At 69.0% G+C, this 26,061-nt stretch overlaps 3 protein-coding genes across 4 annotated transcripts; 2 read left to right on the top strand and 1 right to left on the bottom strand.

Annotated features, from left to right (window-relative positions):
* On the top strand, positions 1-7,959 carry CHRD (chordin). Its single transcript, XM_075157655.1, has 23 exons — positions 1-133; positions 512-615; positions 1,146-1,272; positions 1,672-1,818; positions 1,901-2,018; positions 2,931-3,027; positions 3,129-3,270; positions 3,345-3,485; positions 3,999-4,081; positions 4,171-4,318; positions 4,420-4,526; positions 4,610-4,726; positions 4,814-4,970; positions 5,057-5,298; positions 5,387-5,500; positions 5,777-5,977; positions 6,068-6,161; positions 6,266-6,322; positions 6,430-6,533; positions 6,717-6,819; positions 6,947-7,101; positions 7,271-7,364; positions 7,531-7,959. Exons 1-23 carry the CDS (start codon positions 1-3, stop codon positions 7,596-7,598), a joined length of 2,853 nt encoding a protein of 950 aa, XP_075013756.1. The 3' UTR covers positions 7,599-7,959.
* Positions 7,960-10,256: 2,297 nt separating this feature from the next.
* On the top strand, positions 10,257-23,113 carry CLCN2 (chloride voltage-gated channel 2). Of its 2 annotated transcripts, XM_075157654.1 has the most exons (24): positions 10,315-10,380; positions 14,852-15,008; positions 15,520-15,651; positions 15,759-15,887; positions 16,445-16,578; positions 16,657-16,734; positions 16,845-16,923; positions 17,530-17,655; positions 17,726-17,810; positions 17,932-18,033; positions 18,119-18,203; positions 18,312-18,467; positions 18,946-19,015; positions 19,202-19,312; positions 19,520-19,733; positions 19,831-19,964; positions 20,092-20,243; positions 20,325-20,430; positions 20,501-20,574; positions 21,156-21,206; positions 21,833-21,868; positions 22,069-22,173; positions 22,245-22,331; positions 22,416-22,654. In XM_075157654.1, the coding sequence occupies exons 1-24, from the start codon at positions 10,330-10,332 to the stop codon at positions 22,620-22,622; spliced, it is 2,661 nt and encodes an 886-aa protein (XP_075013755.1). In that variant the 5' UTR covers positions 10,315-10,329; the 3' UTR covers positions 22,623-22,654. The 2 variants fall into 2 exon arrangements, with proteins under 2 accessions (XP_075013754.1, XP_075013755.1); XM_075157653.1 differs by lacking the exon at positions 21,156-21,206 and having other exon boundaries at positions 10,257-10,380; positions 22,416-23,113.
* On the bottom strand, positions 23,087-24,849 carry LOC142085398 (heat shock protein beta-7-like). The gene is made up of 3 exons (XM_075157277.1): positions 24,691-24,849; positions 23,748-23,899; positions 23,087-23,426 (listed from the first exon to the last, which is right to left on the bottom strand). The coding sequence occupies exons 1-3, from the start codon at positions 24,830-24,832 to the stop codon at positions 23,238-23,240; spliced, it is 483 nt and encodes a 160-aa protein (XP_075013378.1). The 5' UTR covers positions 24,833-24,849; the 3' UTR covers positions 23,087-23,237.
* Positions 24,850-26,061: the final 1,212 nt, after the last annotated feature.

Here is a 26,061-nt window from a genome sequence, read left to right as displayed (position 1 = left end):
ATGCGCGCCGCCCTGCTGCTGCTGCCGCTGCTGCTGCTGCTCGCCCAGCTCCTGCCCGGCCGCGCCGCCCGCCCCAAGCTCGCCCTGCCCATCCGGCCCGACACGGACCCGCTGCCCCCCGGGGGGGCGGCAGGTAGGATCCCCCCCTTCTTTCTCCCGCACCCCCCCCCCCGCTCCGGGCACCCCCCGTCCTATACAAGCCTCTGCCGCACCCCCCCCTTCGTGCATCCCGCTTCGTGCACCCCCCTCCCTGCCACCCGCACCCCCCTCCGTGCACCGCATGCCTGCACATCTCCCCCGCCCTTTTCTTGCACCCCGCATCCCGCTCCGGGCCCCCCGGGCTGGCCGGGACCGGCACCGGGACCAGCACCGGGAGCAGGACCGGCCGCCGTGCCCAGCGGGCGGCGGGGCGGTGCCGGCCGCTGTCCGGGGCTGCGGCAGGGGGGTGCCCGCGGCCCGGAGGTGACCGGGGGCGGCGGTGGCGGTGGGTGGGTGGGGGGTGTCTCCGCAGGCTGCGCCTTCGGGGGGCACTTCTATGCCCTGGAGGAGACGTGGCACCCGGACCTGGGGGAGCCCTTCGGGGTCATGCGCTGTGTTATCTGCCACTGCGAGCCGGTGAGTGCCCCCGCACCCCCCCCGCCCCGGGACCCCCCTTTCCCCGAGAGGTCCCCCAGGATCCGGCCCTGCTGGGGAGGGGGCTGGCAGGGGGGGAGGTCGACCCCTTCATTCAGTACACCCCCCCTATGGAAAGGGGGAGCGAGGATCCCTCCAGCCAGCCGGACACCTGGATGTCCCCCCCGCGCCGCGGCAGTGGGGAGGAGAAAGGGGGTTTAAAGGATCAGACTTCATTCCTCCTCCTTCTCCTCGGGGATGGCCCCCGGCCCCCTCCCTCCCTCCGAGCAGCCCCCCGAGGCCGGGGCTGGCGGGGCTGTGCACAGCTGGGCAGGGGGCTGGGGGCCGTGGGGAGGGGGCCCGGCTTGGCTGCCGTACAGGCAGCTGGGGGCTGTGCAAGGTGTCCGGGCTGCCCGGGGGGCTCCAGATGGGCCGGGATGGGGGGGAGCCAGGCTGTACCGGGGGGCCACACCTTGGCACGGCTTGGCTCACCTCGGCACACTCTCCCGGGCTCTTCCCCCCCGCCCCTGCAGCAGAGGAACCGCCGGGGGAAGCCAGCGGGGAAAGTGAACTGCAAGAACATGAAGCAGGACTGTCCCGTGCCCGCCTGCCCCCGGGCCACACTGCTGCCCGGGCACTGCTGCCACACCTGCCCCAAAGGTGAGGCCAGCGGGTGCCTCTCTGCGGGGAGTCCCCCTGCACCCACAGGGTCCCCCGTGGGCATGGGAAAGGGGGCACATCCCCAAAAAGGGCTGCGCGCTTCGTTATGGAGGTGCCAGTGCCCTCGGGGTGCCGGGCAGGGGGAAGCCCTGATTGGCACAGCTGCCCGCGAACCACCCTGGGAGGGGTGCAGGAGGGGTGTACAGGGCTAATAACCCTGCCTGTCCATCTGCCTGCGCCTAGCACGCCCCCCGCACCCCAACGCAGAGCCCCACAGTGATTCACAGGGCACATCTCGGTCTATCTCGGGAAGGGGGATTTATTATTGCCCCCTACCCCAAGCTCTTGGGCACAAGCAGCCTGGTGCAATGGTCTCCCCCTATGCCCACCCCATGCCAGCCTTGCCAGGCCCCCCAGAGAAGAGCCCCACGCCCCCCTTCGACACCTTCGAGTACTTCCAGGACAAAGAGGATGACCTGGACAAGCCCTACAACGACCGCTCCTACCTCAGCTCCGAGGGGCTGACCCGCGACGATGCCCGCACAGGTGAGCCACCCGCCCGGGTGGGCAGCAACGGTGCGAGGCACCCCCCCCACGATCCCCACCATCATCGGCATGCCCTCCCCAGAGTTCGTGGCCTTGCTGACAAGCGGCCCGGATCCATGGCACCCCACGTCCAGTGCAGTGGCCAAGGCTCGCTTCACCCTGCTGCGCTCCTACCTGCTCTTCTCCATCAGCTATGAGCGGTGAGTCCTGCCCCCTGCCCTCTGCCCAGGCTGGCACAGCAGGCACCCCCTTGCAAAATGGGGGGATGCAACGGTGTTTGTGCCTCAGTTTCCCTTCCAACGTCCCCCTGCAATGCCACAGCCTTGCACTGGCAGGGCAAGAGATTTGGGTAGGGGGGCGATGTGCTGGGGGTCCAGCCCGGGCGAGCAGCTGGGATTTCGGCACACCCACGGCGCCGGCCCAGCCTCACCCCTTCGCCTCCAGGTCTGGAGCGGGAACAAACGGGAACGGCTCCAGGGCTCTGGCGAGGATGCGGGCACAGTGGGGCAGAGGCGCCGTGCCACCCCGCGGGCTCTGCCTGCGGGCACCGTCAGGGCACTGCTGCCAGGGTCCCCCATCCTCGCCGTGCCCTCCCCGGATGCCCGCCGGCAGCGGAGCCTCTCCTCTCCCTCCCTCCTTCCCGCTCCAGTTTCTTCTGCTCTTCCTCGCTTCCAGGCCCCTTTGCATAGTAAAGTGGTGACTAATTTCCAGCTCCGACCGGGGGAGCCAAACGGAGCTGAAAATGCTCCTAATTTACAGCTGGGCCCGAGCGCTCAGCTCCTGGCGGGTCCTGCCCTGCTGCCTTTCCCGGCAGGGACCCCCTTTCTGCTTGATGCCAGTTTGGCACTGCTCCGGGGCAGGGGAGCCCAGGGGACCCGTGCCGAGCTGGCACCCGGCGGGGCGGCAGCGTTGGGCCAGCCCAGACATGGGCGGGCAGAGCATGGCGCTTGGTACCCCAGGGGGACGTCATCCTCCTCTTGCCCACCCCAAATCGCTGGGCGACCCCCGTGTGCCCTTCCTGACGCACCCCTGTGCCTGGTGCTGAGCGAGGGTGGTGCCCGGGGAGGAGGGGGTGGGCGGTGGGTCCGTGCTCACCCCCTGGGTGTCCGCAGGCTGGGGCGGCCGAGCCGGGTGCGTTTCAGCGACCCCGAGGGCAACGTGCTGTTTGAACACCCTGTGCAGAAGAGCGCTGCCCCCGAGGATGGCATGGTGAGAGGGGCTGGGAGGGCAGGGGGCATGGCACCCCTTCCTCCCCCTGCCCAGGCATGCAGTGCCCCCCGGCCCCTGCCCAGCCCTGCCCTTGCCCACAGCTCTGTGGGATGTGGAGGACGGTGTCCAAGGCCAACGTCCAGCTGCTGCGGGGGGAGCAGCTCCGTGTGTCCCTCGTCACCCGGGCGCAGCCCTCCGGAGAGGTCCACGGGCACATCCTCAAGCACCGGGCACTCTTCGCAGGTAAGCCCAGCTCCCTCATGCCCACCCAGCGAGTGCCCACTGGGATGCCCCTCACGCCCTCTCTCCCCGCACAGAGACGTTCGGTGCCATCCTGACCTCGTCAGACCCCACGCACCTGGGTGCTGGGGGCATGGCCATGCTGACGCTGAGCGACACCGAGAACAACCTGCACTTCATCCTCATGGCCCGGGGGCTGCTGGAGCCTGGCGCCGGGGGTGAGGGTGGACACAGGCACCCCGCGGGGCCTGGCACTGCCCGGGGGGGCTGCGTAGGGCTGGGGAGGGGCTGCATGGCACATATGTGGGTCGGGATGCATGGGTCAGCATCTGTGGGTCAGGATGGGTGCATGGGCTGGGTGTAGGGCTCAGGGTGGGTGTAGGGGCTGTGCATGGCGTGGGGGGGGTTGAGGTGTGCATAGGGGTTGTTGCATGATTCGGGGTGTGTATGGGTGGGGGGTGTGTACCTGGGGGGGGTGGGAGTCAGTGTGCAGAAGGATGGGTTTAGGATGTGGGTTGTGCAGGGATTTGGGGGGTGCAGGGGGGAACGGTGGGGGTCATGGTGTGTGCAGCGGTCTGAGCGTGCAGGACAGGACAGGCAGCTGGCAAGAAAGTGGGGGATCGGGTGCATGAGTTTAGGGGTGGTGGGCACAGAGGGGTGGGTTTGGGGGCAGAGGAACGGTGGTCGCAGGCCCCCGGTCCAGCGGGTCCAACTCCCTCTGCCATGGCCAGAATCCCCCTGGGTCCCGCTGTGGGTCCGCATCCTGCACCAGGGCCAGACGCTGCGGGAGGTCCGCACCAACATCACCATGGAGGTAAAACCATCTGTTCCTCCACGTGCCCCAGCAGCCGCGGTGCCCACCATGCCAGGGCTGAGCCGTGGCACCGTGCCCCTCCCCGGCAGGACCCCGACTTCGCGGAGGTGCTGAGCGAGCTGTCTGCCCGCGAGCTGCAGTGGCTGGTGCAGGGGCAGCTCCGCATCGTGGCCGAGACGGAGGGCCGGCACGCGCGCCAGCTGGCTGGCACCATCACCACCCGCCGCAGCTGTGACAGTGAGCATGGGGTGGGCACCCCAGGGTGCAGGGGGGGGCGTGGCCGTGCCCCCCTCATGCCAACCTCACACCCCCACCGTGCCTCTCTCCCCGGGCTGAAGCCATCCAAAGCGTGCTGTGCGGAGCGGACGCCTTGCTGCCAACCAAGACGGGGGCTGTGGGCTCGGCCAAGCTGGCGCTTCATGAGAATGGCACCTTGGAGTACCAGGTAAGTGGGGGGCATCCGTCTCTTCCTGGGAGTTCCAGGGGTGTCTCCCCCTCTGGCGCTGCCCCTTGGCACCCTTTCCGCAGGTGCAGGTGGTGGGCACTGCCAGTGAGGTGGTGGGCATCACGCTGGAGACCAAACCCCGGCGAAAGAGCAAGAGGAACGTCCTGTTCGACATGACGCCCAGCTACAAGGACGGGCTGGTGAGTGCTGGGTGGCACCAAGGGGGATGGCACAGGGACCTTGGGCGAGTCCCCGTCCCAACCCACATGGTCTCCCGCCGGCGGCAGGCCCGGGGCACCTGGCAGAGCCCCAGCGCCCGCGATGCCCACATGCTGCTGCAGAACGAGCTCTTCCTCAATGTGGCCACCAAGGACTGGGCAGAGGGCGAGCTGCGGGGCCAGGTCATCTCCCTGCCCTACAGCGGGCTGCTCGCCCGCTACACAGGTACCTGGGAGGCACCAGGGGTGGCGGCGGAGGCGGTGGGGCAGCCCCCCTGCCCGCCACCTCCCACGGCCCCTGTCTGTGCGCAGAGATGCCCGTGGCGCTGGCAGGGCAGCTGGTGTCCCCCCCTGTGGGCAGCGGCGCCGGGGGGCACGCCTGGCTCTCGCTGGACGAGCACTGCCACCTGCACTACGAGATTTCGGTGGCGGGGCTGGGCCGTCCGGCCGATGGCACCGTCAGTGCCCACCTCCATGGGGTGGCTGAGCTGGGCGAAATGGGCGCCCGTCCCCACCAGCACAAGCGCCTGCTAAAAGGTTTCTACAGCACCGAGGTGAGGCGGGCACCCGGTTGGGGCACCCCACAGCGGAGAGCGGGCCAACCCTCATGCCCCCCCCCCGGTGCCCCTCTCGCCCTGGCAGGCTCAGGGGGTAGTGAAGGACCTGGACGCCGACCTGCTGCAGCACCTGGCCCAGGGCACTGCTTTCCTGCAAGTCAGCACCAAAGCCCACCCCCACGGGGAGATGCGGGGACGGGTAGGTCCCCACCTGGGCAGGGCACCCCTACCCATCCCCACCACTGCCCGGGGTCTCCAGCCAGGTGACACTGCCCAGAGTGGGGTGGGAAGGGGACAGGGTGGGGGACACACCATGGCACAGTCCCGGCAGCCCGGCGTGGTGTGTACTGTGGTCGTGGGTGCTTCCTCCACCACCTCCACCACCTCCACCTGACCGTGGAGGGCAGCCAGGCATCAGCATGGGAAGCGGGGTCCCCCGGCGGTGCCAACCCTCCTGCTCCGTGCCCCTATCCAGGTGCACATCCCCAACCGGTGCCATGCAGGAGGGACCCGCCTGGCCCCAGGGGAGGCCGAGCTCTCCGAGGGCACCAAGACCAGGGACCTGGAGCAGCTGAAGAAGGACCCCAACTCCTGCTTCTTTGAGGGGCAGCACCGGGCCCACGGCACCCGCTGGGCACCCGACTACGACAAGAAGTGCTCCATCTGCAGCTGCCAGGTAGGGGCCGGGGCAGGAGAGGGGCAAACTGGGGGGCAGCACCCATCAGCAGTGCCCCCCTGTAATGGACCCTGTACCTGCTGCCCCCAGAAGCGCACGGTGATCTGTGACCCCATCCTGTGCCAGCCCCTCAACTGTACCCGCCAGGTGCACCCTGAGGAGCTGTGCTGCCCCGTCTGTGAAGGTACCTGGGGGTTGGGGTGGCCCCGGCGGAGGGCTGGGGGAGCAGGGTGGGGGGGTCCCTCTCTGAGCCTCTGCACCCTCTCACGGCCTCCCTCTTCCTTGCAGAGAAGAAGATGGGGCAGGAAGAGCTGAAGCTGGAGCGGGCACGGGACAGCAGCGAGGGTGAGTCCCAGTGGGCACAGGCTGAGGGAGCAGCTCTGCCCCCCTGGCCTCCCCAGCACTCCCACTCTCCCCGTGGGGGCTGTGCCCACCTCCTCCTCCTCTCCCAGGCTGCTACTTTGACGGGGACAAGACGTGGCGAGGCTCTGGCACCCGCTGGCACCCCGTTGTGCCCCCCTTTGGCCTCATCAAATGTGCCATTTGCACCTGCAAGGTGAGTGTGGGTCCTAGTCCCCCCCCAGACCCCCACCCTGGTTCAGCAGCAGAGCTACCCTGGCACCCGTGGTGGCTGGCCAGAGCTGCCAGGCACTGAAGCAGGGGCTCAAACCAGGGAGGAGGGTGCGTGCCTTGTACCAACTGCTCCGTGCCCCCCATGAGCCCTCTGTGCTCCCCGCAGGGCACCACGGGCGAAGTGCACTGTGAGAAGGTGCAGTGCCCGCGGCTCACCTGTGCCAACCCCGTGCGCGCCAGCCCCTCCGACTGCTGCAAGCAGTGCCCAGGTACCTGCACCCCCCTCCTGCCCTCGGCTCTCCCGGCACGGCCCCTGCACCTCCCCATGCCACCGCCAGCGATGCCGTGGGGTGCCCCCGCCACGTGCGTGCCCCCTCCCAGTGCCCTTTCCTACAGCCCCGGAGAAGAGCGTCCCCGAGCTGGCTGACACCATGCAGGCAGACGGGCCGCGGGCGTGCCGCTTTGGGCGCCGCTGGTACCTCAACAACGAGAGCTGGCACCCCTCCGTGCCCCCCTTCGGAGAAATGAAGTGTATCCTGTGCTGGTGTGTGGTGAGTGTGCCAGGCCTCGGGCAGCACCGGGGCAAGGAGAGGTGCCCCCGTGCCAGTCCCCAGTGCTTCGGGGACAGGCGGGAGAGCAGCCCAGGGTGGCACCTCGGGGACCCACCACACCCCGAGGAGCCACTGGCCCCTGCGCTCAGCCCCTCTTTCTGCCCCGCAGTCAGGGGAGACGCACTGCCAGCGCCAGGAGTGCCCGCCGGCCGCCTGCGCCAGCCCCGCCAGGCGGGACAACCCCTGCTGTGCCAAGTGCCGCGGTGAGTGCGAGTGCTCGCACGTGGTCACTGCTCCCCCAAACACCCCGCGGTGGCCCGTGCACCTCCCCGGCCCCCTTGGGTGCTGAGCCAGGGGTGGGACCAACACAAGCGCCCTCCTGTCACCCGCCATGCCCGTCTCTCAGCCCTGCTTTCCGCCCCCCCACAGCCCCGGATGCCCCCCCGGATCCACGGGAGAAGGTCCACGATGCCAGGGCGGAGGCGTGGAGCCACTGAGCAGTGACCGCTGCCCGGAGCGGGGCGAGCGTGCAGCAAGGCCGGGTGGCCATGGGGGGGGTCCCCGCCGCCCATTGCCCCCGCGCAGGGCGGGGGGCACAGAGGAGCACGGCGGGGTGGATGCGGCCAGGCGCCCAGCCTGGGCACCCCGTCTCGGCACGGCCGCGATGCCAGGGCTACCCTGCCCGGTCATGCCAGGGGGCAGCAGCCGGGCTGGTGGAGGCCAGGGCACCTGCTGCCCTCCCCCTCCGAGCCCCCCTGGCCGGTGGGCACAGCGGGCACCGCGCCCGCCTTGTACATAGTGTAAAATCCCTTGGCCCCCATCTCACTGTGCCCGCCCTGGCTCGGCCGGGCTCGTCACATAATTTATGGTGCCCGTGGGCGGGGGTCCCGATGTATTTATTAAAACCAGAGATATTGCCCACCCGGCTCCCCGCCTCTTCCTAGCAGCAGCAGGCGCAGGGCTGTGCCCCTGCACCCCACGCCGGGCTCCGGTGAGATTTGTAGGTTTGCTGGGTTTGGGGGTGCGTATGCTGTGGGGGGTATTTGGGGGGGCACAGGGCCTGGGAGCCAGTGCCAGGCTGGGGGCACCCCCGGTGTGCTGTGGGGTGGTGCTTGTAGGGTGGCACTGGACAGGACCAGAGCAGGGTCCAGTGCCCATGGCCGGGGCCGTGATGCCAGCCCTGCCTGTGCCCATGGCAGGGGCTATGGACGCGGCGCCTGGCGACAGTGCCCGCTGGCACAGGGACAGCAGGACTCTGTCCCCCGCACCTCCGCAGTGGCACAAAGAGCCCAGCTGGGGCCCCAAGCCAGCTGACACCCACAGAGGTGCCTGCCCACAGCACTCACAGCAAGCCAAGCGCCCGGGGCTGGGTGTGCCACACAGCCACCCATACCGGTGCCAGGGCAGACCACGGGGTGTGCTCTGGGGCAGCACTCCCCCAGTCACTCCAGTATAGCTGCACTGGACTAAGGCCTCAGGTGGCTCATGGGAACTATGGGAGCCCCAGTGCTGCCACCTGCCCTTTGGTCCCCAATGTGTCCACTGGGACACCTCTGGGGACATCACTGTGCCGTGCTGGGATACACTGGGATGACTGGGCATCAGAGCTATACTGGGCTATACTGGAACAGTACCAGAGCTGTAGGGAAAGTAACACCAGGCTTTACTGTGGCACAACAACAATGCCATAGCGGAGCAGTGTTAGCCTATACTGGGACTGCACCAGAGGTGACACTGGGCTAGACTGGGGTAGCAGTAGGGCAATAGGAGGATAGCAGTGGGCATACCAGAGTGGCACACAGCTCTGGGTGCTGAGCTGGGTGTCCTGCCCCGTGCATGCCCACGGCCACGCGGGTGCCTGTGCCAGCAGGGTGGCAGCACCCGTGGTGGCCTTGCAGTGTGCTGGTGGCCCGCAGCCGGGCACGCTGGCGGCAGCGGGCAGAGCGTGTGTCCTGGCACAGGGCTGCCCCTCCGGATGAACATCCCGGCTGCCGTGGGGCAGTGCCAGAAGCTGACGAGCGAGGAAGGAGCTCCGTGCCCAGGGATACAATGAGCGGGCAGCCCATTTTTTCACCTCCCTGCCGCAAACCAGTTCATGTTCGGTGATGAACCGTCCCAGGCTGGCGCAGGGCATATCCCAGCTCCCAGCCCGGCCATCATCACCCACCTGTGGGGGTGCCAACATCAAACCGGAGGGTGGCATTCGGGCGGCAAGAACTAGCCCATTCCCAGTTCCGCAGCACCAGCCTGGCAGTGCCACGGCTCGGTCTTTCTGGGCACCCAGTTCTTGCCACGAAGGTGCCATGCAGTGCCCCGGGGAGGAGGGTGAGCTCGGCCCTGCCAGCTGCCCTGACTGCCCTTGAGCCTGTGGCGGCGGTGAGACAGAGGTCCTGGCAGTCAACTTGCCATGCCGGAGCGCCTTGCCGGAGGATTGCCGGTGCCAAGCTGTGCCCGTGTGCCCCTCTGGAGAGGGCTGAGCTGCCGCTACCGAGCAGGTTCAGCAGCGAAGAGCGGAGCCTACCTTCCTTCCCTGGGGCTGGCAGTCCTGGGACGCTGAGCAGCACCACGGTAAGGACAAGCTCCCTACCAGCTTTGGGGTACCTCTGGTGAGCACCCACAGCGCCGAGGTGCCCTGCCACCTGCGGGCATCCACGGGTCCCCCTGTGCCCTCAATGCCCAAGACCTCAGGCACTCTGCCCCTCAAACCTGACTCCCCAGCCAGGCATGGCCATGAGCCTGGGGGCTGGCTGCCCGCGGTGCCCCCAGCACGGTCCTCCCTGCCCCTGCCCTGCTGCCCACATCCCACCGGGGAGAAACCACGGGGAAGCAGGGACCAGTGGCAGTGCCAGCCCCACGCCAGCCCTTTGTGCCAGTGGGAAGAGGGAGCTGTACCCGCGGTCACCCCACGCCAGCTTTTACCCCCATATCTGCACCCACCGGCTGCCCACGGGTGCCATCCTCAGCTGGGACACCTGTGGGCAAAGACCACGGGTGGAAGGGACCCCCGCTGCAGGGCAGAACCCCCCGGCCGGGCACCCCCTGCCCCTGCCCGGCTCCGCGTGCTCGGCGCTGGCTGCCGGTGCCGGGCGCTGCCGGCGGAGGCGGAGCGCGGCCGGTCCCTCCCCCGGGCAGTGCCCCGGGCCCGCCCCGCACGGCCCGGGAGGAGCCGCCGCCGCGGGCACCGGCACCGGTACCGGGACGGCCAGGAGCGGCGGCAGCAGCGGCACCATGGCCTCCGAGAGCGAGGCGCAGCGGGCGCTGCAGTATGAGCAGACCCTGGTGAGTGCGGCCGGCACCGGGCACCGGGGGGGCACCGGGGGGGCACCGGGCACCGCTGGGGCACTGGGCGCGGCAGGACGCGGCGGCACGCCGGGAGGAGATGTGCCGTTTGGGGGTGCTGCCCCGCTCAGGGTGGCAGTGCCGATGAGCTCCGCCGTGCCCGGTTTGGGCTGTGGCAGGGCAGGGCACCGGGGCAGGGGTGCCACCCCGCAGCCCCCCGGCGGTGGAGGAGCCCTCACCCCCAGGGCAGGACTTTTGCACACGCCTCATCCCCCTCCCCCCCTCCCCAAAACCCCTCATCACTAGGGGGGTGATGCCCACCCGGGGGGGGGCTCCCAGAGGCACCGCCCGGGCACCCTTCACCCCCTGCACTGCACGTCCCCAGCCCTCTGCCCCCAAGATAGCGTATCTCTCCTGCCTGCAACCTTAGCCCCGTGTTTACGACTCCTTCCCCTTCAAGGCCTCTGTGCTGGCACCCAGGTGCCCGGCTGTCCCGGGGGTGTCCTCTCTCCCCGCCGTGCCCACAGCCCCTCCGCTGCCCACGGCCATTGGACATCCAGGGCAAAGGTGCTTCTCCCTGGCCTCCGCTTGGGACGGTGCCCAGGGTGGCTCAGCAAACCGGTACTTTGCCCTGGCAAAGGCATTCAGACGGGCAGGGCCAGGGAGGTGAGCAGGGAAGCAGGGGCTGAGCCGCTGCAGGGTACCCGTGCCCACGGCTGCCCAAGTTTGCCAAGAGCCTGAGCTGGTTGCTGCGAGCGGGGCTGGCCCTGCTGAGGCTTGCTCACCCTGCACGTGGGCACGGGGCAGGTCAGGGCACTGCTGCGCTGGGCACCCTCCGCAACATCTTTCCAAGCACCCAAAGCCCTTGTCTGGGGGTCCCTCTCAGTGTCCACCCCAAGCCACCCCTTCCCCGTCGCTGTCGGGTGGCTGCGGCACACCCGCCGGCCATGGGAGCCCCGGCTGTGCCAGCGTCTCCACGATCTTATCGGTCTCGTGGTGCCTCCCCGGCAGGGCTGAGCCAGGGAGCAGCCGGGGGCACGAACAGGGGTGCGCAGCACCGTGTGATGCTAGCCGTGGGGGTGCCTGTTCCCCCCGCCCCCCAGCACCGGCCTGCCCCCCTCGGTGCTGTGTCCGCGGTGGGTGGGCAGAGAGGCCAGCCCAGCCGGGCACTGCGGAGCGGAGGAGTCTGCGGGCGGTGCAGGAGGGGAGAGGCACGCCGGGCTGGCATCGCGGCAGCCTTGCACAGCACTGGCAGACTTTGCTCTCCTTTCCTCTGGGCAGGGTAGCATCCGGTGCCCTGGGTGCCCCAAGGCGCCCATCCCATGGCCTCTGGGCTGTGGCGAGGCTCATGAAACTGCCTGGGGCTCATGGGTGAGGCTGGGTGTGGGCTCCTGTTCTTGGCTTTCGGGAGCTGCCTGGGCACATGCCGGGCAGGAAGGGTGCCCAGCCCTCCCCAGTGCATCTGAGCCACCACCAGCTCCTGCCGGCACCTGCCAGGAGGGTCAGGATCCAGCCGGAGCCTGGCACGGGCTGGTCCGAGCAAGACTACCCTGGGGACAGCTCTTTCTGCCCATGCCCACAGCCAGGGCATCACAGCCAGGCTGCAGGGCTGTGCCCAAAGAGCCCCGTCCCCACCCCACGTCCTTAGCTCTACAGATTTCGCCAGCCCTGGGGTGCCATTGCCAGGGTGCCACTGGGGGCTGGCACAGCCCCAGCCCTAAAAGTCTCCCCAGGCCACGGCGTCCCTCCATGGGGACCCCATGCTGGTGCCCGTGAGAACCCCAGGCCGTGCCGGGGTGCGCGCCATCCCCAGTGCCCCCCGCATGCCAGGCTGCCGTGGCGGGGAGCAAAGAGCCCCCGGGGGTGGGGATTAAGCTTGACAAACTGCCCTTGTTCACTGCGGAGCCGCTCAGGGCGATTAGAGCCCGGCTAAGACGGGCAGCGTGACACACCCCCCCCGGCCTCCGCCTGCCCGCTGCCAGCCCGGGGGACCCCCCGCCCCCCCGCCTTTAAATATCCCCCCCAGGATCACAGTTTTGGGGGGAAGGTTGGCTGGCATTGGCCATGCGGAGGTGGGCACCGCTGCCAGGCAAGCTCGGTGCTATGGGACAGGGTGACACGGGGACACGGCAGCACCAGATGCCAGCGCCTGCCCCAGGCGCAGCATCGCCCGGGCACAGCGGGCACCGCAGGCTGGCACGGCCCAGGGGAGCTGCGGCACAGCCGGTGCCCACAGCGCAGGAGCCCGGGACCGACATAGCGGCCTTGGCCTGTACCCGTGTCCCCAGGTGCCCCCCCCGCCAGGCCCCCCCCTCCCCGTGCCCGCTCCCTGCCCGCCCGGCACTGTGATTGTTCAGCTGCTTCGCGGCGGAGGCCGGAGTCCCGGGGCTGTTTGTGTTTCAAAAGGCCTTTGTGGAAAAATAACCCGAGCGGGAGGAGGAGGAGGAGGAGGAGGAGGAAGGAGAGAGCCCACCACTGGTCTTCACCATAGCCCTGCAGCCATGCCAGGGCTGCGGGCATGGAGGCTGGGGCTGCCCCGGCTCGGAAGCCCGTGGCACGGGGCAGTGGGGTGGCATGGGGTGGCAGGGGACAGCGGGGTGGCACGGCCCCTTCACTTGCATCCCCGTTGTTGCAAGGGGGTTGGCTGCAAACAGGGGGCAGAGAGGGAGCAAAATCCCGCCCCCCCCCGCAACCAGGCTGGACCCCCTGGCACTGGGCATCCCTCCGGGTGCCCCAGTACCCGGGGGGTAGCATGCCAGCCTCTGGCATGGCCCCAGGAGGTGGGCACAGAGCCGATTCAGGGGACACTCAGCCTGGGGGTGCCCCGGTCCCGGCCAGGGCTGGCCATGGGGCGGCAGCAGGGCTGGAGGAGGCGGGTGCTTGGCAGGGGGACAGGGCTCCTCGGGGTGCCGGCCCGTTTCTTCTTCCAGAGGAAACAAGCTTTGCCCGAAGGGAGCCTTTGAACGCCGGGCCCCGTGCGGGGCCGGGGTCCTCCTCTGGCAGCCGATGCTGAATCCGACCCCCGAAATGGCCTTGCCGGCACCTCCACCCGGCTCGTGCCTTCCCCCCGGCATATTTTCAAGGGCGAGGAGCTGCTGAGCCCGTGCTGAGCAGGAGTTTGGGGGAAAATCCGTGCTGGGAGGGGGTCAGCAATGGAAATGAATGTGCCCCCCGCTCCCCGCCTGCCTCCCCACCCTCCCTCCCACTGCCGAGCACAACCCAGGTATTAGACAGTGGAGAATCCACCCGGCGCCGCTCTGGCTGCTTTCTGCTCCCTGCCAAAGGGACCTGGGCAGGAGCGATGCCCTGTGAGAAATGCACCTTCACGCTGTCCCCACGGGGCGCTGGCACGTGCCAGCAGGCCAGGGGGGTGCGAACGGGACCCAGGTGTCTGGGGCGGGCACCACCATCGGCAGCCAGGACTGGGCTGCCCACGTGCCAAGCGCGGGGCCCACCCGTGGCATTGCCCCTCTGCCAGGCGCTGGCACGGGCCGTGCCGGGGAGGAGGGCGGCTGCGCCCCGGCTGGGCAGCCACGCGCTGCGCCGGCACGGCATGGCGGGTGGGCACACCATCGGCATGGGGCTCACGTCACCCCAACGTAGGAGACTGGCAGGGGCCCCCGCAGCCCTGAAGCCTCCCTTTGTGCCGGGCCAACCTCTGGCGCTTGGCATTCAGGTCATGCCGGGGGGGAGCGAGGCGGAAACCAAGCAACCAAGTCCTTGGCAGTGCCCGCCAGCGCGGGACTAATGCCCCCGGCTCGGCAGGGAGGACGGGCACAAAGAGCTCCTGGCTGGCACGAGGAGCACTGCCAGGGCCACCCCCCTGCGAGGGCCAGGCCACGTGCCGTGGCCAGGCAGGAGGCACCGGAGGAGGAGGGGGTGCCCCCCATGTGGGCATGGAGCCCCTTGCACCCACTTGCTCCCCAAATCCCCTCCTCATGGCCCAGGGACTGCCCTGTGCCCGATGCTGTGCCCCCATCTCCCCTGGGACTGGGGGTATGCCCTGCCCCCCCACCGCCCTCCTGCCTCCCTGTCGCTGGCTGAGACCGGCCAGCTCGTGTCACGTGTGGCCTGTCGAGCCTGCCTCCTGGGGGGGGGACCCACCCCTGCTTTTAGTGATGCCAAGGGGAGGCGCCCGCGGAGCGCCAGCACAACCCCAGTATCAGCCCTTGGAGAGTCTCCCGGCCAGGCTGGCCATGCTCCCATTGCCAGAGGCCCTTCCCCACCCTCTGCCAGCCCAGCCTGGTGCCCGGGGCACATGGGCAGGGCCGGGGACTGGTACCAGTGGTGCCGGCTGCCTGCGCTGGGCGCGTGGGCAAAATGATTGCCATCGATCCCCACGTGTGTTATCTGCCCAGCCCCCCCCGGTGCTGGGAGGCCATGCCAGCATTGCCGCCGCTCCCCTGCCTCAGTTTCCCCATTTGGGCACGGCAGCCCGCCCTGACGCCCAAATCCGCTCCTTCTCCCCCAGATGTATGGGCGCTACACGCAGGACCTGGGCACCTTTGCCAAGGATGAGGCGGCCCGGCTGCGGCTGCAGCAGGGGCACGGGGAGGGGGGCACCCCCCGGCCACGCCGCCCCTCCGAGCTGCTGGAGTACACCCAGGGCCGCTGTGCCCCCTGCCGCGGTAAGGGCCACCGGGAATGGGGCACGGGGGGGGACACCTGTGGGCACAGCCCCACAGCAGCACATGGTCTGGGCACGGCTGCCCACCCCGCCACGGCAGCAGCGGGTAGGGTTTCTCCGGCTGTCATGGGACACTGGCGCCAAGGACAATGCCACCTGCGCGCCGGGCAGCAGGGACACAATGGCCCAAAATAGCTGGGCACACCGCAGGGCCCGGGGGCCCCCAGCACCTCTGCCTGAGGCCGTGCCAGGGGGGCCGTGCTGGTGGGAGGTTCATGCCCGGCGGTGCCATGTGCGGCTGTGCACAGCCGGAGCCCACCGTTCCTGCCCGCCGGTGGTTGTGGCACAGCTGTGATGGCTGGGCACGATGCTGCTCCTGCACTGGATGGTGCCAGTGATGCTGGGTCGGTGCCACCGGTTGTGAGCACTCGTGACCCTGCCAGCCTGGTCCCGCCACCCCGGTGTGCCCATCCCTGGGGCACCCGGCCCTGAGCCTACCTTTGTGCCCGCAGTCTGTGCCTTGCAGTGCCAGCGGTTCCTCATCTCCAAGGTGGGTGAGGACTGGGTCTTCCTCATCCTCCTGGGGCTGGTCATGGCGCTGGTCAGCTGGGCCATGGACTTCGCCATCGCCACCTGCCTCCAAGGTGAGTGGGTACCAGTGGGCTCCCCGGGGGGCAAGGGGGTGGCCATGCCGCAGGGCCGTGCCGTGCCCCTTGCCACCCATGACCTGCCTCGCCGGCTGTGCCCACAGCCCAGAAATGGATGTACGGGGGCTTGGACACCAACGTGCTGCTGCAGTACCTGGCCTGGGTCACCTACCCCACCGTGCTCATCACCTTCTCAGCTGGCTTCACCCAGATCCTTGCCCCCCAGGCCGTGGGTAGGGCACCAGGAGGGCTGCCTGCACCCTATCAGGGTGTCCCCTCCTTGGGGTTGTGGGTTGGGAGCTGCATGGGTGTCCTCCTGGGCTATGGGGTTGGCAGTCCTGAGGGTCTTCCAAGAGCTATGGGATGGTCTTCAGAGGGTCTCTTGGGGGCTATGGGGTGGATGTCCTCCTGGGCTATGGGGCTGGGGTTCCTTGGGTTCTTCCAAGAGCTATGGGTTGATCTTCAGAGGATCTCACGGGAGTGAGGGGGTGGATGTCCTCCTGGGCTATGGGGCTGGGGGTCCTGGAGGTCTTCCTAAGGCTATGGCCTGGTCTTCAGAGGGTGTCCTATGGGCTATGGCACTTGTGTCCCCACAGGGCTATGGGTTGGAGTGTCCCTACATGGCCATGGGGCTGCTCCTGCAGACTTTACTGTGGGAAGAGGTCTCTGGGGTCTCGCTATGGCAGTGGTGGATGGCAGAGTGTCAGAGATCCCCCCAGAACTATGGGGCAGGGGCTCCCCAGTGTCCCTCCCCCATGGCCGTGGGTCAGGGTTGTCCCTATGGTGCCAGGCTCGGGGATCCCCGAGATGAAGACCATCCTGCGGGGCGTCGTGCTGAAGGAGTACCTCACCCTCAAGACCTTCGTGGCCAAGGTGATCGGGCTGACGTGTGCCCTGGGCAGCGGCATGCCCCTGGGCAAGGAGGTGAGGGCAGTGCCCGGGGCAGGGCGGGCAGGGGGCCGGGGGGGGCACTGTCCTTAGCACCCTCCGCTGTCCCTGCAGGGTCCCTTCGTCCACATCGCCAGCATGTGCGCGGCCCTGCTCAGCCGCTTTCTCTCCCTTTTCGGGGGCATCTACGAGGTGAGCAGGGTGGGTTGGCCCCAGGGGGGCTCTGCCGGTGCCCCCCAGCAGGGGTGGCAGCGCCCGGGACGGGGAGGGGCAGTGCCTGCTCACCCCCGGCTCGCCCGCAGAACGAAGCGAGGAACATCGAAATGCTGGCGGCCGCCTGCGCCGTCGGTGTCGGCTGCTGCTTCGCTGCCCCCATCGGAGGTAGGGTCACCCCGGGCCCCCCCCAAACCCCCACGCACATCCCACCCGGGCACCGGGGTCCGCCCAGCAAAGCGAGCAGGACCCCCAGGACAGCTGGCGTGGGAGAGGGCAGTGCTGCTCGGCGGGGAGGAGGAAGGGAGGAGCGGGCACCGTCCTCCCGGAGGTGTAACGTCTGCTCTCGTCCTCTCCCCTGCCGCCCTGCGCTCCAGGGAGCTCCCCGCTCCGGCCCCGCTGAGCCCTGCCCGTAGGTTGGTGACGTGTCTAACTCTTTCCTTGCCCTCTGCCTGCTGCGCTGCCCCACCCGTCCGTCCGTCCATCTGCGTGCACCCCCCCCACCCCAGCGCCACCCGCCATGTCTCTGCTCACGTCCCCGCGCTACCCTCTTGCTCGCGCCGACTCCTGCTCCGCCGTGCCCGCTGCCGCCAGCCGGGGACCGGCCGCGCGCTTTGCCAGGGAAGCCCTTGAACCGCCCCGTAGCGCATCCGTGGGGCCAGCCGGACCCCCGTGGGCCGTGCACGAGCGTGGGCTCGGGGCGGGAAGCATGCCAGGCGCCGGGGGCCTGCCTGGGTTTCGCCGCCTCCCTCGTGTGCTTCCCCCCGGTGCCAGGCGTCCTCTTCAGCATCGAGGTCACCTCCACCTTCTTCGCCGTCCGCAACTACTGGCGCGGCTTCTTTGCCGCCACCTTCAGCGCCTTCATCTTCCGCGTCCTCGCTGTCTGGAACAAGGACGAAGGTACCTCTGGTGGGGTGGGGGGCATGGGGTTCCCCCGACCCGGCCCGGCTGACCCCCACCACCCCCCCAGAGACGATCACGGCGCTGTTCAAGACCCGCTTCCGCCTCGACTTCCCCTTCGACCTGCAGGAGCTGCCCGCCTTCGCCGTCATCGGGTGAGTGCAGCTGCCATGGCGCCCATCCCGTGGCCCCGGGGTGGCACTGGTGGTGCTGGTGGTGGCAGTGGCGGTGGTGACAGCAGGACACGTGGGTGCTCACCTCCCCGCCTCTGCCCAGGATCGCCAGCGGCTTCGGGGGCGCGCTCTTCGTCTACCTCAACCGCAAGATCGTGCAGTTCATGCGCCGCCAGAAGACCATCAACCGCTTCCTCATGAAGAAGTAGGTGCTTGGCGGTCCCTGGCACCGGGGCGGTGGAGGCTGGGCTGCACCGACGTCACCCCCCCACCCTGTGCCACCCCGCCAGGCGCCTGCTCTTCCCTGCCCTGGTGACACTGCTCATCTCCACGCTGACCTTCCCGCCCGGCTTTGGACAGTTCATGGCTGGCCAGGTACCTGCCGTGGGACGTACCCTGTGGGATGTACCTGCCGTGGGACGTACCCTGTGGTCCCCACTCCGGGACCACCGCCAGCCCCGGCTGACCGCTGCCTCTCGCCAGCTCACCCAGAAGGACACCCTGGTGACACTCTTCGACAACCAGACGTGGGCCAAGCAGGGGCTCAGCGACGAGTTTGAGTACTTGGGCATCCTGGAGGCCTGGCGCCACCCCCGCTCCAATGTCTTCGTCACCCTCGTCGTCTTCATCCTCATGAAGGTGGGTGCCTCCTGCCCCTGCCAGCCCGCGGGGAGGGGCTCCTGGATGCCACTAGAGAGGTGCTGGATTGTTGCCAGCACCGGGAGGGTTGTGGCACCAGGAGGCACCGGGTGGCTGCTCCCAGAGTTGGATGCTGCCAACACACCATCAAAGACAACTCGGCTAGGAGCCACCAAGGTGCCAGCGGGAGGTGCTGGCGGGGTGCCCCCAGGGAGGTGCTGGCCATGCGCCACCATGTGCCAGCAGGGAGGTCCTGGCCGGGTGCCCCCAGGTGCCACCGGGGAGATGCTGGCCAGGTGCCACCAGATGCCACCAGGGAGGTGCTGGCATGATGCCCCTGGGAGGAGCAGGGCTGCCCCGTGGCACGGTGCTGTGCCCACGTGCTGCTCCACGGCAGCTGGCTGTGGGGCACAGCAGGGGCAGGAGGCAGGGCCGGGCCTGGCGGGGCAACTAATGGGTGCCTGTGTCCCCTGTGCAGTTCTGGATGTCAGCCCTGGCCACCACCATTCCAGTGCCCTGCGGAGCCTTCATGCCCGTCTTCGTCATCGGTGAGAGCCCGTACCCCACGCGGGCATGGTGGGAGGAGGGAGCCACCTGCCAGCACACGCTGGTGCACCCGTGGGTGTCCCCAGTTGTCCCCTCCCCGGCAGCGCCGGGGCAGAGGAGAGGGCGCGAGGCTGGGTCGGGTGCTGGGAGAGCCCCTGCACCCGCTCCCAGCCCCTCTCCTTGGGCAGGGGCAGCCTTTGGGCGCCTGGTGGGGGAGAGCATGGCAGCCTGGTTCCCCGATGGCATCCACACCAACAGCAACACCTACCGCATCGTGCCGGGGGGCTACGCCGTGGTGGGTAAGCACCGGGGACACCACAGTGGGCACCGCTCGGAGCTGCTCCAAAGACCCAATGGGTTCCCCAGGGCTAAGGTGCTGTCCCCAGGGACTGGGGGTGACCCAGGAGGTCCCAAGGGCTTGGGGTGTGGTGGATGTCCCAGGGGTGGGGACCCAGCCCAGCAGGCAGCACCTGACGGCCACCCCCATCTCCCGGGGTCGGGCGCAGGGGCGGCCGCACTGTCGGGTGCCGTCACCCACACGGTGTCCACGGCCGTCATCGTCTTCGAGCTGACGGGGCAGATCTCGCACATCCTGCCCGTCATGATCGCCGTCATCCTGGCCAACGCCGTGGCCCAGAGCCTCCAGCCCTCCCTCTACGACAGCATCATCCGCATCAAGAAGCTGCCCTACCTCCCCGAGCTGGGCTGGGGCCACCACGAGTGAGTGTGTGTCCCCTGCCCTGTCCCCAAGTCCCTCACCAGGCGCAAGGGGAGGGAGTGGCATCACCCTGAAGCCACCGTTACCCACCCCGGGCAGGAAGTACAACGTGCGGGTGGAGGACATCATGGTGCGGGACATCCGCTACATCACCCTCAACTGCAAGTACCGGGACCTGCAGCACGTCCTGCACAGCACCAAGATGAAGAGCCTGCCGCTGGTGGAGTCGGCCGGTGAGATGCGGGCAGGGGGCTGTGCCGGCACCCACGCCAGACGTGAGGCGTGCCGGAATGGCAGGGGGGGGCGGCGATGGCGAAGGGGGCGTCAGGAACCAACGCGGCCCCTCGCTGCCACCGGCAGAGTCCATGATCCTGCTGGGCTCCATCGAGCGGGCGCAGGTGGGGGCCCTGCTCTGCCACCAGCTCAGCCCCCAGCGCCGGCTCCAGGCCCTGCGGCAGAAGGCGCTGGCAGAGGACGGGCACCGGCTCTCCGACGCCAGCATCCGCTTCCAGGTGAGTGGGGCGGCCGCCTCGGGCGATGCCCGGCCAGGGTGCCCCCCGCTGCCATGCCCCCACCACCCCGTCCCCCCGCAGATCAGCACGGAGGCCTCCTCGGGCGCCCCCGCCCGCGCTGCCCCCCGCAAGCCCCTGAAGCCGGCGCTGAAGCGGGTGCCCAGCAGCCTGGCCACGACCCCCCCGGGTGAGTCTGCGCCCGGCCCCCCCCGGCTCCTGCCTGCACTCCCCCGCTGACCCCCCCTCCCCGCCCGCAGCCGGCACCGCCGACCACACCGGCATCGCCCTCAAGAGCCTCTTCTGTGCCAACACCGCCGCAGAGCCCACCGAGGTGAGCGCCCGGCCCTGCCTGGCCCTGCCCATCCCTGCCCATCCCTGCCTGGCCCTGCCTTTCTACCCACTGCCAGCCTTTCCCATCACTCCTGTCCCTTTCCATCCCTTCCCACTCCTGCCCATCCCTGCCCATCGCTTTCCACCCTTTCTCATCCCTGCCCCCTCCTGCCCGCCCCTGCCCATTCTCGTCCCATCCCTTTCCATTCCTGCTCAACTCTGCCTCTCCCTTCCCATCCCTTTCCATCCTTTCCCATCCCTGCCCCTCCCTTCCCATCCCTTTCCATCCTTTCCCACCCCTGCCCCTCCCTGCCCATCCCTTCTGCCTGTCCCTTCCCTTCCTTGCTCATCCCTGCCCATCCCTGCCCATCCCTGCCCATGGCACCACCATCCCTACTTGTCCCTACTTGCCCATCCCTCCTTGGCCCTTCCCTGCCCTTCCCTGCCTGTCCCTTCCCTTCCTTGCTCATCCCTTCTCTTCCCTGCCCGTCCCTGCCTGTCCCTGCCTGTCCCTGCCCATCCCTGCCCATGGTACCACCACACCGTGCCCTAACGCCGCTGTCTCTCCCCACGTGGTGCCAGGCCCAGGGCACGGCCTATCGCAAGGCCAAACACGTCCGCATTTCCATCACGGTAAGCTGCAGCCAATCGCAGGCTGGGCACGGCTCCTCTCAGCCAATCGGAGCCCAGCATGGATTCTCTGAATCAATCAGGGGCCTGGCAAGATTCTGCTTGGCCAATCATGTTTGGCCTGTGTCTGTGCAGCCAATCTCAGACTGTCCTGATTCTGCTCAGCCAATCACGGTGTGTGTCCTCCCAGTCCCAAACCTTCCTGGCGAATCATAGCGTGACCTGGAGCCTCTCGGCCAATCACGGCCAGCGGATTTGCCCCACTTTGCTCAGCCAATCATGGCACAGCCTGCGTTCTCTCCACCAATCACAAGCCTGGCTTGTCCCACCTTGGCCAATCGTGGTGTGACCTATGTCCTCTCAACCAATCATCTTACCTGGCCCGTGCCCTGCCTGCAACCTGCCCACGTGCTGCCTGCGCCCTGCCTGCAACCTGCCCACGTGCTGCTTGCACCCTGCCTGCATGTGCTGCCTGCACCCGACCCAGCCACGCTGCCTGCAGCCTCACTGCACCCTGCCCGCACCCTGCTCACTGCCTGCCCGTGCCTTGCCCGCACCCTGCCTGCCGCCGGGGTGCAGGCGTGCTGCCTGCCGCCCTGCCAGGCCGCTCACGCTCGCCTCTTTCGCAGGAGATGGATCTGGGTGACAAGATGACGCCGGCGGAGGTGAGGGGGTGGCGGGGGCAGGCAGGACCCTCCTGCCCACAGGGACCCAGGAGATGCCAACAGGGTGCCAAGGCATGGCCGGGGGGGGGGGGGGGGCAATGCCCCCACAGCGCTGGGTGCAGGGAGGGTGGGAGGGGGCCTTCACTGGCACCTGGGGGGCTGTGCCCCCTCGCCCTGCCCCATGGCGTGTGTACCCCCAGATCCTGGAGTGGGAGGAGCAGGAGCTGGACCAGCTGGTGGACTTCAGCAGCGCCAAGATCGATCCTGCGCCCTTCCAGCTGGTGGAGCACACCTCGCTGCACAAGGTGCGCCCGTGTCCCCCCAGACCCCTCCCCAGACCCCCCTGGACCCCCAACTCAGCCCCCTCTTCCTGCAGACCCACACCATCTTCTCGCTGCTGGGGCTGGACCACGCGTACGTCACCAGCATCGGGCGCCTGGTGGGCATGGTGTCCCTCAAGGAGGTGAGCAGGGGGGTAGTGGGGTGGGGGGACATGGGCGGGGGGGGCATCCGGAGCCACATACCCATGGGTTTGGGGTGCCCGCAGCTGCGCAAGGCCATCGAGGGCTCGCTGACGGCCAAAGGGGTGAAGGTGCGCCCGCCGCTCGCCAGCTTCCGCGACAGCACCACCAGTGCCGGCGAGCCCGACACCACCGCCCTGCGCCAGCTCTGGGACCGCCACCAGCACCACTCCATGCCCCGCGAGGCCAGTCCTGGGGGAGACGACGCTGACGACCCCCCCAAGGGCCAGTGAGATGGGGTCCCCCCCGTGTCCCCAGGTGCCGCAGGGGCCCCCGGCAGGTGCTGGGGGATGCCTGCCCTGTGCCCACCTGTGCCGGGCTTGGCGTAGGGGTGGGCACCCTCAATCCAGTGCCACTGCCCCCACCTCACTGTGCCAGGGGCTGGCCAGGTGCCCCCCAACCTGCCCGTGCCCCCCACCTCCCTGCCAGCTCTTGGGGCTTCCCACTTCGCTACCTCTGCCCCCCCCAGCCCCAGTGCCCCCCGGCATAGTCACCACCCTCCCCCTCCCCCTGCCACGGGCACCCCAGTGTCCCTGCTCGGGGTGGCATGTGGGGCAGAGGGGTGTCAGGTCAGGGTGCCCATGGGGCCATGGGCGGGCATTGCCTCCCTCCCCAGCACCTCATGGCTGGGAAGGGGGGTCCTGCTGCCTCTCCACTGCGCACCCCACCCCTGTGTAAATACAGAGATTTTTATATTAATTTAATAAAAGGACTTTATAAGCAGAGCCAGAGTGCCAAGGGGCCGCAGGTGGGGACGGGGCACAGCCAGCGGGCATCAGCCAAGCCTCACCACGGCACCGGGGTTGGCATCACTTGGGCCCAGAAGCCTTTCTTTACCCGGTGCCGGTTCACAGCGTGGCCTCACTGCGGTACAGCGGCTGCGGGGGCTCACCGGGGCGGGCGCCGGCACGGCGCCGGGCGGTGATGACCAGCGTGCCAGCCTCGGTGAGGGCACAGTTCACCGACAGCGGGTCCGTGTCCTCGGGCAGCTGGCACTTGTGGGTGAAGGTGTCGCAGACGGTGCCATCCTCGGCCACCTGTGGGGAGGCAGCACTGGCATGGTGCGGCACAGCATGGCACGGCTCACTCCCAGTTACCCCAGTGCTAGTAACGGGGCAGCTCCCAGTCACCCCAGCTCCAGCAGGGAGCTCAACAGGGCAGTTGCCAGTTACCCAGTGCAGGAAAGGTGCAGTGGAGTAGGAGCTACTTGTTGTCCCCTCACGGGGGAAGAGCTCCCAGTTACCCCAGTGCTAGCAGAGGCCATTCCCAGTTCCCCCCCTGCAGGAGGGGGTGCCGTGGGGCAGAACCCCCATTGCTCCATGGCCGGGGAGGGGATGGTGCCCCCCGGAGTGCCTCACCTTCTCGGCCTGGATGGCGACGTGGCAGTTGGAGGTGGTCACCACGATGTCAGGGGGCTCAAATTGGCTGACGTCGGCCACCACCTGGTAGATGTCACCCTGGGCACGCACCCAGGTACCCAGGCTGCAAGGGCACATGGCACCCGGGGACCCTGCGGGCATTGGGGGGCTGCTGGGCACAGGGCCATGGGGACACGGTGCCCAGGGCCTGGGGCACTGGGTGGTGCAGGGGAGGCTGGGGACACTGGGAGGGGGGCTGGGGGTAGCAGGTGGCACTGGGGGTTTGGGGACATTGCGGGTGCTGGGGGGTTGCAGGGAGAACTGGGGGCCCCAGGGGTATAGGGGTGCTGAGTGGTCTGGGGTGGGGGTCTGGGAGTAGCAGGAGGCACTGGGGGTCTGGGGGCACTGGGAGGGTCTGGGGGCACAGGATGACCTGGGGACAGCAGGGGAATGGCGCAGGAAGCTGGGGACACAGGGGACGGCCAGGAAAGTCTGGGTTGGGGTATGGGGATGGGGTTATTGGGGGTGTACAGGAAAGTGGGGGGCTAACAGGGGACACTGAGGGGTGGGTGGTAGAGAGGGGCTGAGGACATAAGGACAGCCAGGAAGGTCTGGGAGGGGCGGGAAGGGACCTGAGGGGTCTGGGGGCACCGGGAGGCTCAGAAGGATCTGGGGAGGGAGGAGCTGGGGGCAAGATGGAGCTGGGGACAGCAGGGACACTGGGGATACTGGGGGCTTGGGAGGGGGGCAGGGGCACTGGGGGGAGAGGATTGGAGGACAGCCCAGAGAGCCATGGGGCTCTCGGGGGGCAGTTGGGCCCCCCCCAGCCCCCTCGGTCTGTGCTGGGCAGGTCTCACGCTGTGCCCAGGCGCGGGGCAGATGGAAAACCCTTGGGGGGTCCCTCCCTGGGGCAGCAGGGACCCCCACCCCCCGTCCCCAGTACCTGGGTACCCGAAGGCCTCGTGTGCCCGCGTCCCGAAGGAGCCGTGCCGCCGGTCGCCCTCGAAGCAGGGCTCGCCATGCCCCTGGCCGTAGGCGCCGACGCGCTCGGCGCGGTACGCGGAGGCCGAGCCGAGCGAGGCCATGGCGGCTGCCGCCTGCGCCCCCCAAGGCCCCGGCGAGAGGGCCGGCCGCCTGCCACCACCACCACCACCGCCAGATGCCCATAATTAGGCACCCCGGCCCCAGGAATGCGAGATAAGGGCCGAGGCCTCACTGTCACCCTGTGGGGACGCAGGGCGGGGGACAGGGACGTGCCACTGCCACCGCCAGGCTGCCACCCCCCCCCGGCCCCCCACCCACAAGAAGAGGTGCCCGGCACAGCGCTCGCACGATGGACTTTATTCGAGACCTGGTGGGATGGAGGGGGGGGGGTGTGCCGGGGTGTGGGCACCCCATGGGCACCCCATGGGTACCGCTGCAGTGGGGTGGGGGGCTCGGGCAGCTCCCACGGTTATGCACACGTGTGCACATGCACATACACTCCCAGGTGTGCACACACGCATGCACGTACACATGCAGAGCAAAGCCCCCCGACCCCTGCCTCCTGCAGGCACCCCATACCCCTGCCCGGCCCACCCCAGCGTCGTGGGGAGCATCCGCTGTCCCTGGAAAAAGGATGGCGGTGGGTGGCAGGGAGCCCATCGGCGTGGCGTCAGGCCTGCTGGTCCCTGCACCCCCCCACAGCTTGGCCATGCAGGGAGGTGGGAGCCAGCCCCACGCCAGGCACCCCACGGTGGGGAGGGGGAATGGGTGTGTGCCCAGCAGAGGTTGATGGGGAGTGCTGGGGGGTGCGGGAGCAGGGGTGCAGTGGGTGCTCAGGGCACCCCGGGGTGCGGGGCCAGGGAGGGCTGTGGCCAGGCTGGGTGGGGAGCAGCATGCAGCGGGGGAGCAGCCCCACAAGAACACGTGCCATGCGGGAAAGGGGGCGCAAGCGTTGGCAAAAACTGGCATTCCTCCCCCAAACGGCGTGCCCGGAACCCCGGCACAGCCGTGGGGGGCCCCCGAGCTGGGGTGCCACCCCCGGCCAGGACAGGGGGGCTGGTCGCCCTTCGTGTAGGCACTTGGTTCCCTGCTAGGGGTGAGTGACTCTGGGACGGGGACGTCGGTCCCAGGACCTGCCGCCTCCCCCCTCTCTCCACCCCACGTTACCCCACGGCAGACTTGGGGGGCCCTGGTCGGGCTGAGCCCCCCGCCGTGGGGTTGGCTTGGGGGTGCTGTCGCTGGTGGCCCAAAGCCCCCAGCCTAGGGGCCCGAGCCCACCCAGCCCTGCAGTCTCCCTGTGCCAGCCCCACGCACGTACAAAAGTATAGAA

The sequence above is a fragment of the Calonectris borealis genome, chromosome 9 (assembly GCF_964195595.1).
Source record: "Calonectris borealis chromosome 9, bCalBor7.hap1.2, whole genome shotgun sequence".
NCBI lineage: Eukaryota > Metazoa > Chordata > Aves > Procellariiformes > Procellariidae > Calonectris > Calonectris borealis.
The sequence above is the reverse complement of the archived record's forward strand: the minus strand, read 5'-3'. Positions and strand labels throughout refer to the sequence as shown.

Coding starts and splice junctions, on each gene's coding strand:
- CHRD (XM_075157655.1), top strand. CDS start 1: ATGCGCGCCGCCCTGCTGCTGCTGCCGCTGCTGCTGCTGCTCGCCCAG. Junction 4,527..4,609: donor ATGGCACCTTGGAGTACCAG/GTAAGTGGGGGG, acceptor CCCTTTCCGCAG/GTGCAGGTGGTGGGCACTGC. Junction 6,534..6,716: donor GTGCCATTTGCACCTGCAAG/GTGAGTGTGGGT, acceptor TGCTCCCCGCAG/GGCACCACGGGCGAAGTGCA.
- CLCN2 (XM_075157654.1), top strand. CDS start 10,330: ATGGCCTCCGAGAGCGAGGCGCAGCGGGCGCTGCAGTATGAGCAGACC. Junction 19,313..19,519: donor GGGGGGCTACGCCGTGGTGG/GTAAGCACCGGG, acceptor GGTCGGGCGCAG/GGGCGGCCGCACTGTCGGGT. Junction 21,207..21,832: donor ACGTCCGCATTTCCATCACG/GTAAGCTGCAGC, acceptor CCTCTTTCGCAG/GAGATGGATCTGGGTGACAA.
- LOC142085398 (XM_075157277.1), bottom strand. CDS start 24,832: ATGGCCTCGCTCGGCTCGGCCTCCGCGTACCGCGCCGAGCGCGTCGGC. Junction 23,900..24,690: donor CGAGGCCTTCGGGTACCCAG/GTACTGGGGACG, acceptor CAATGCCCGCAG/GGTCCCCGGGTGCCATGTGC. Junction 23,427..23,747: donor TCGCCATCCAGGCCGAGAAG/GTGAGGCACTCC, acceptor GCCTCCCCACAG/GTGGCCGAGGATGGCACCGT.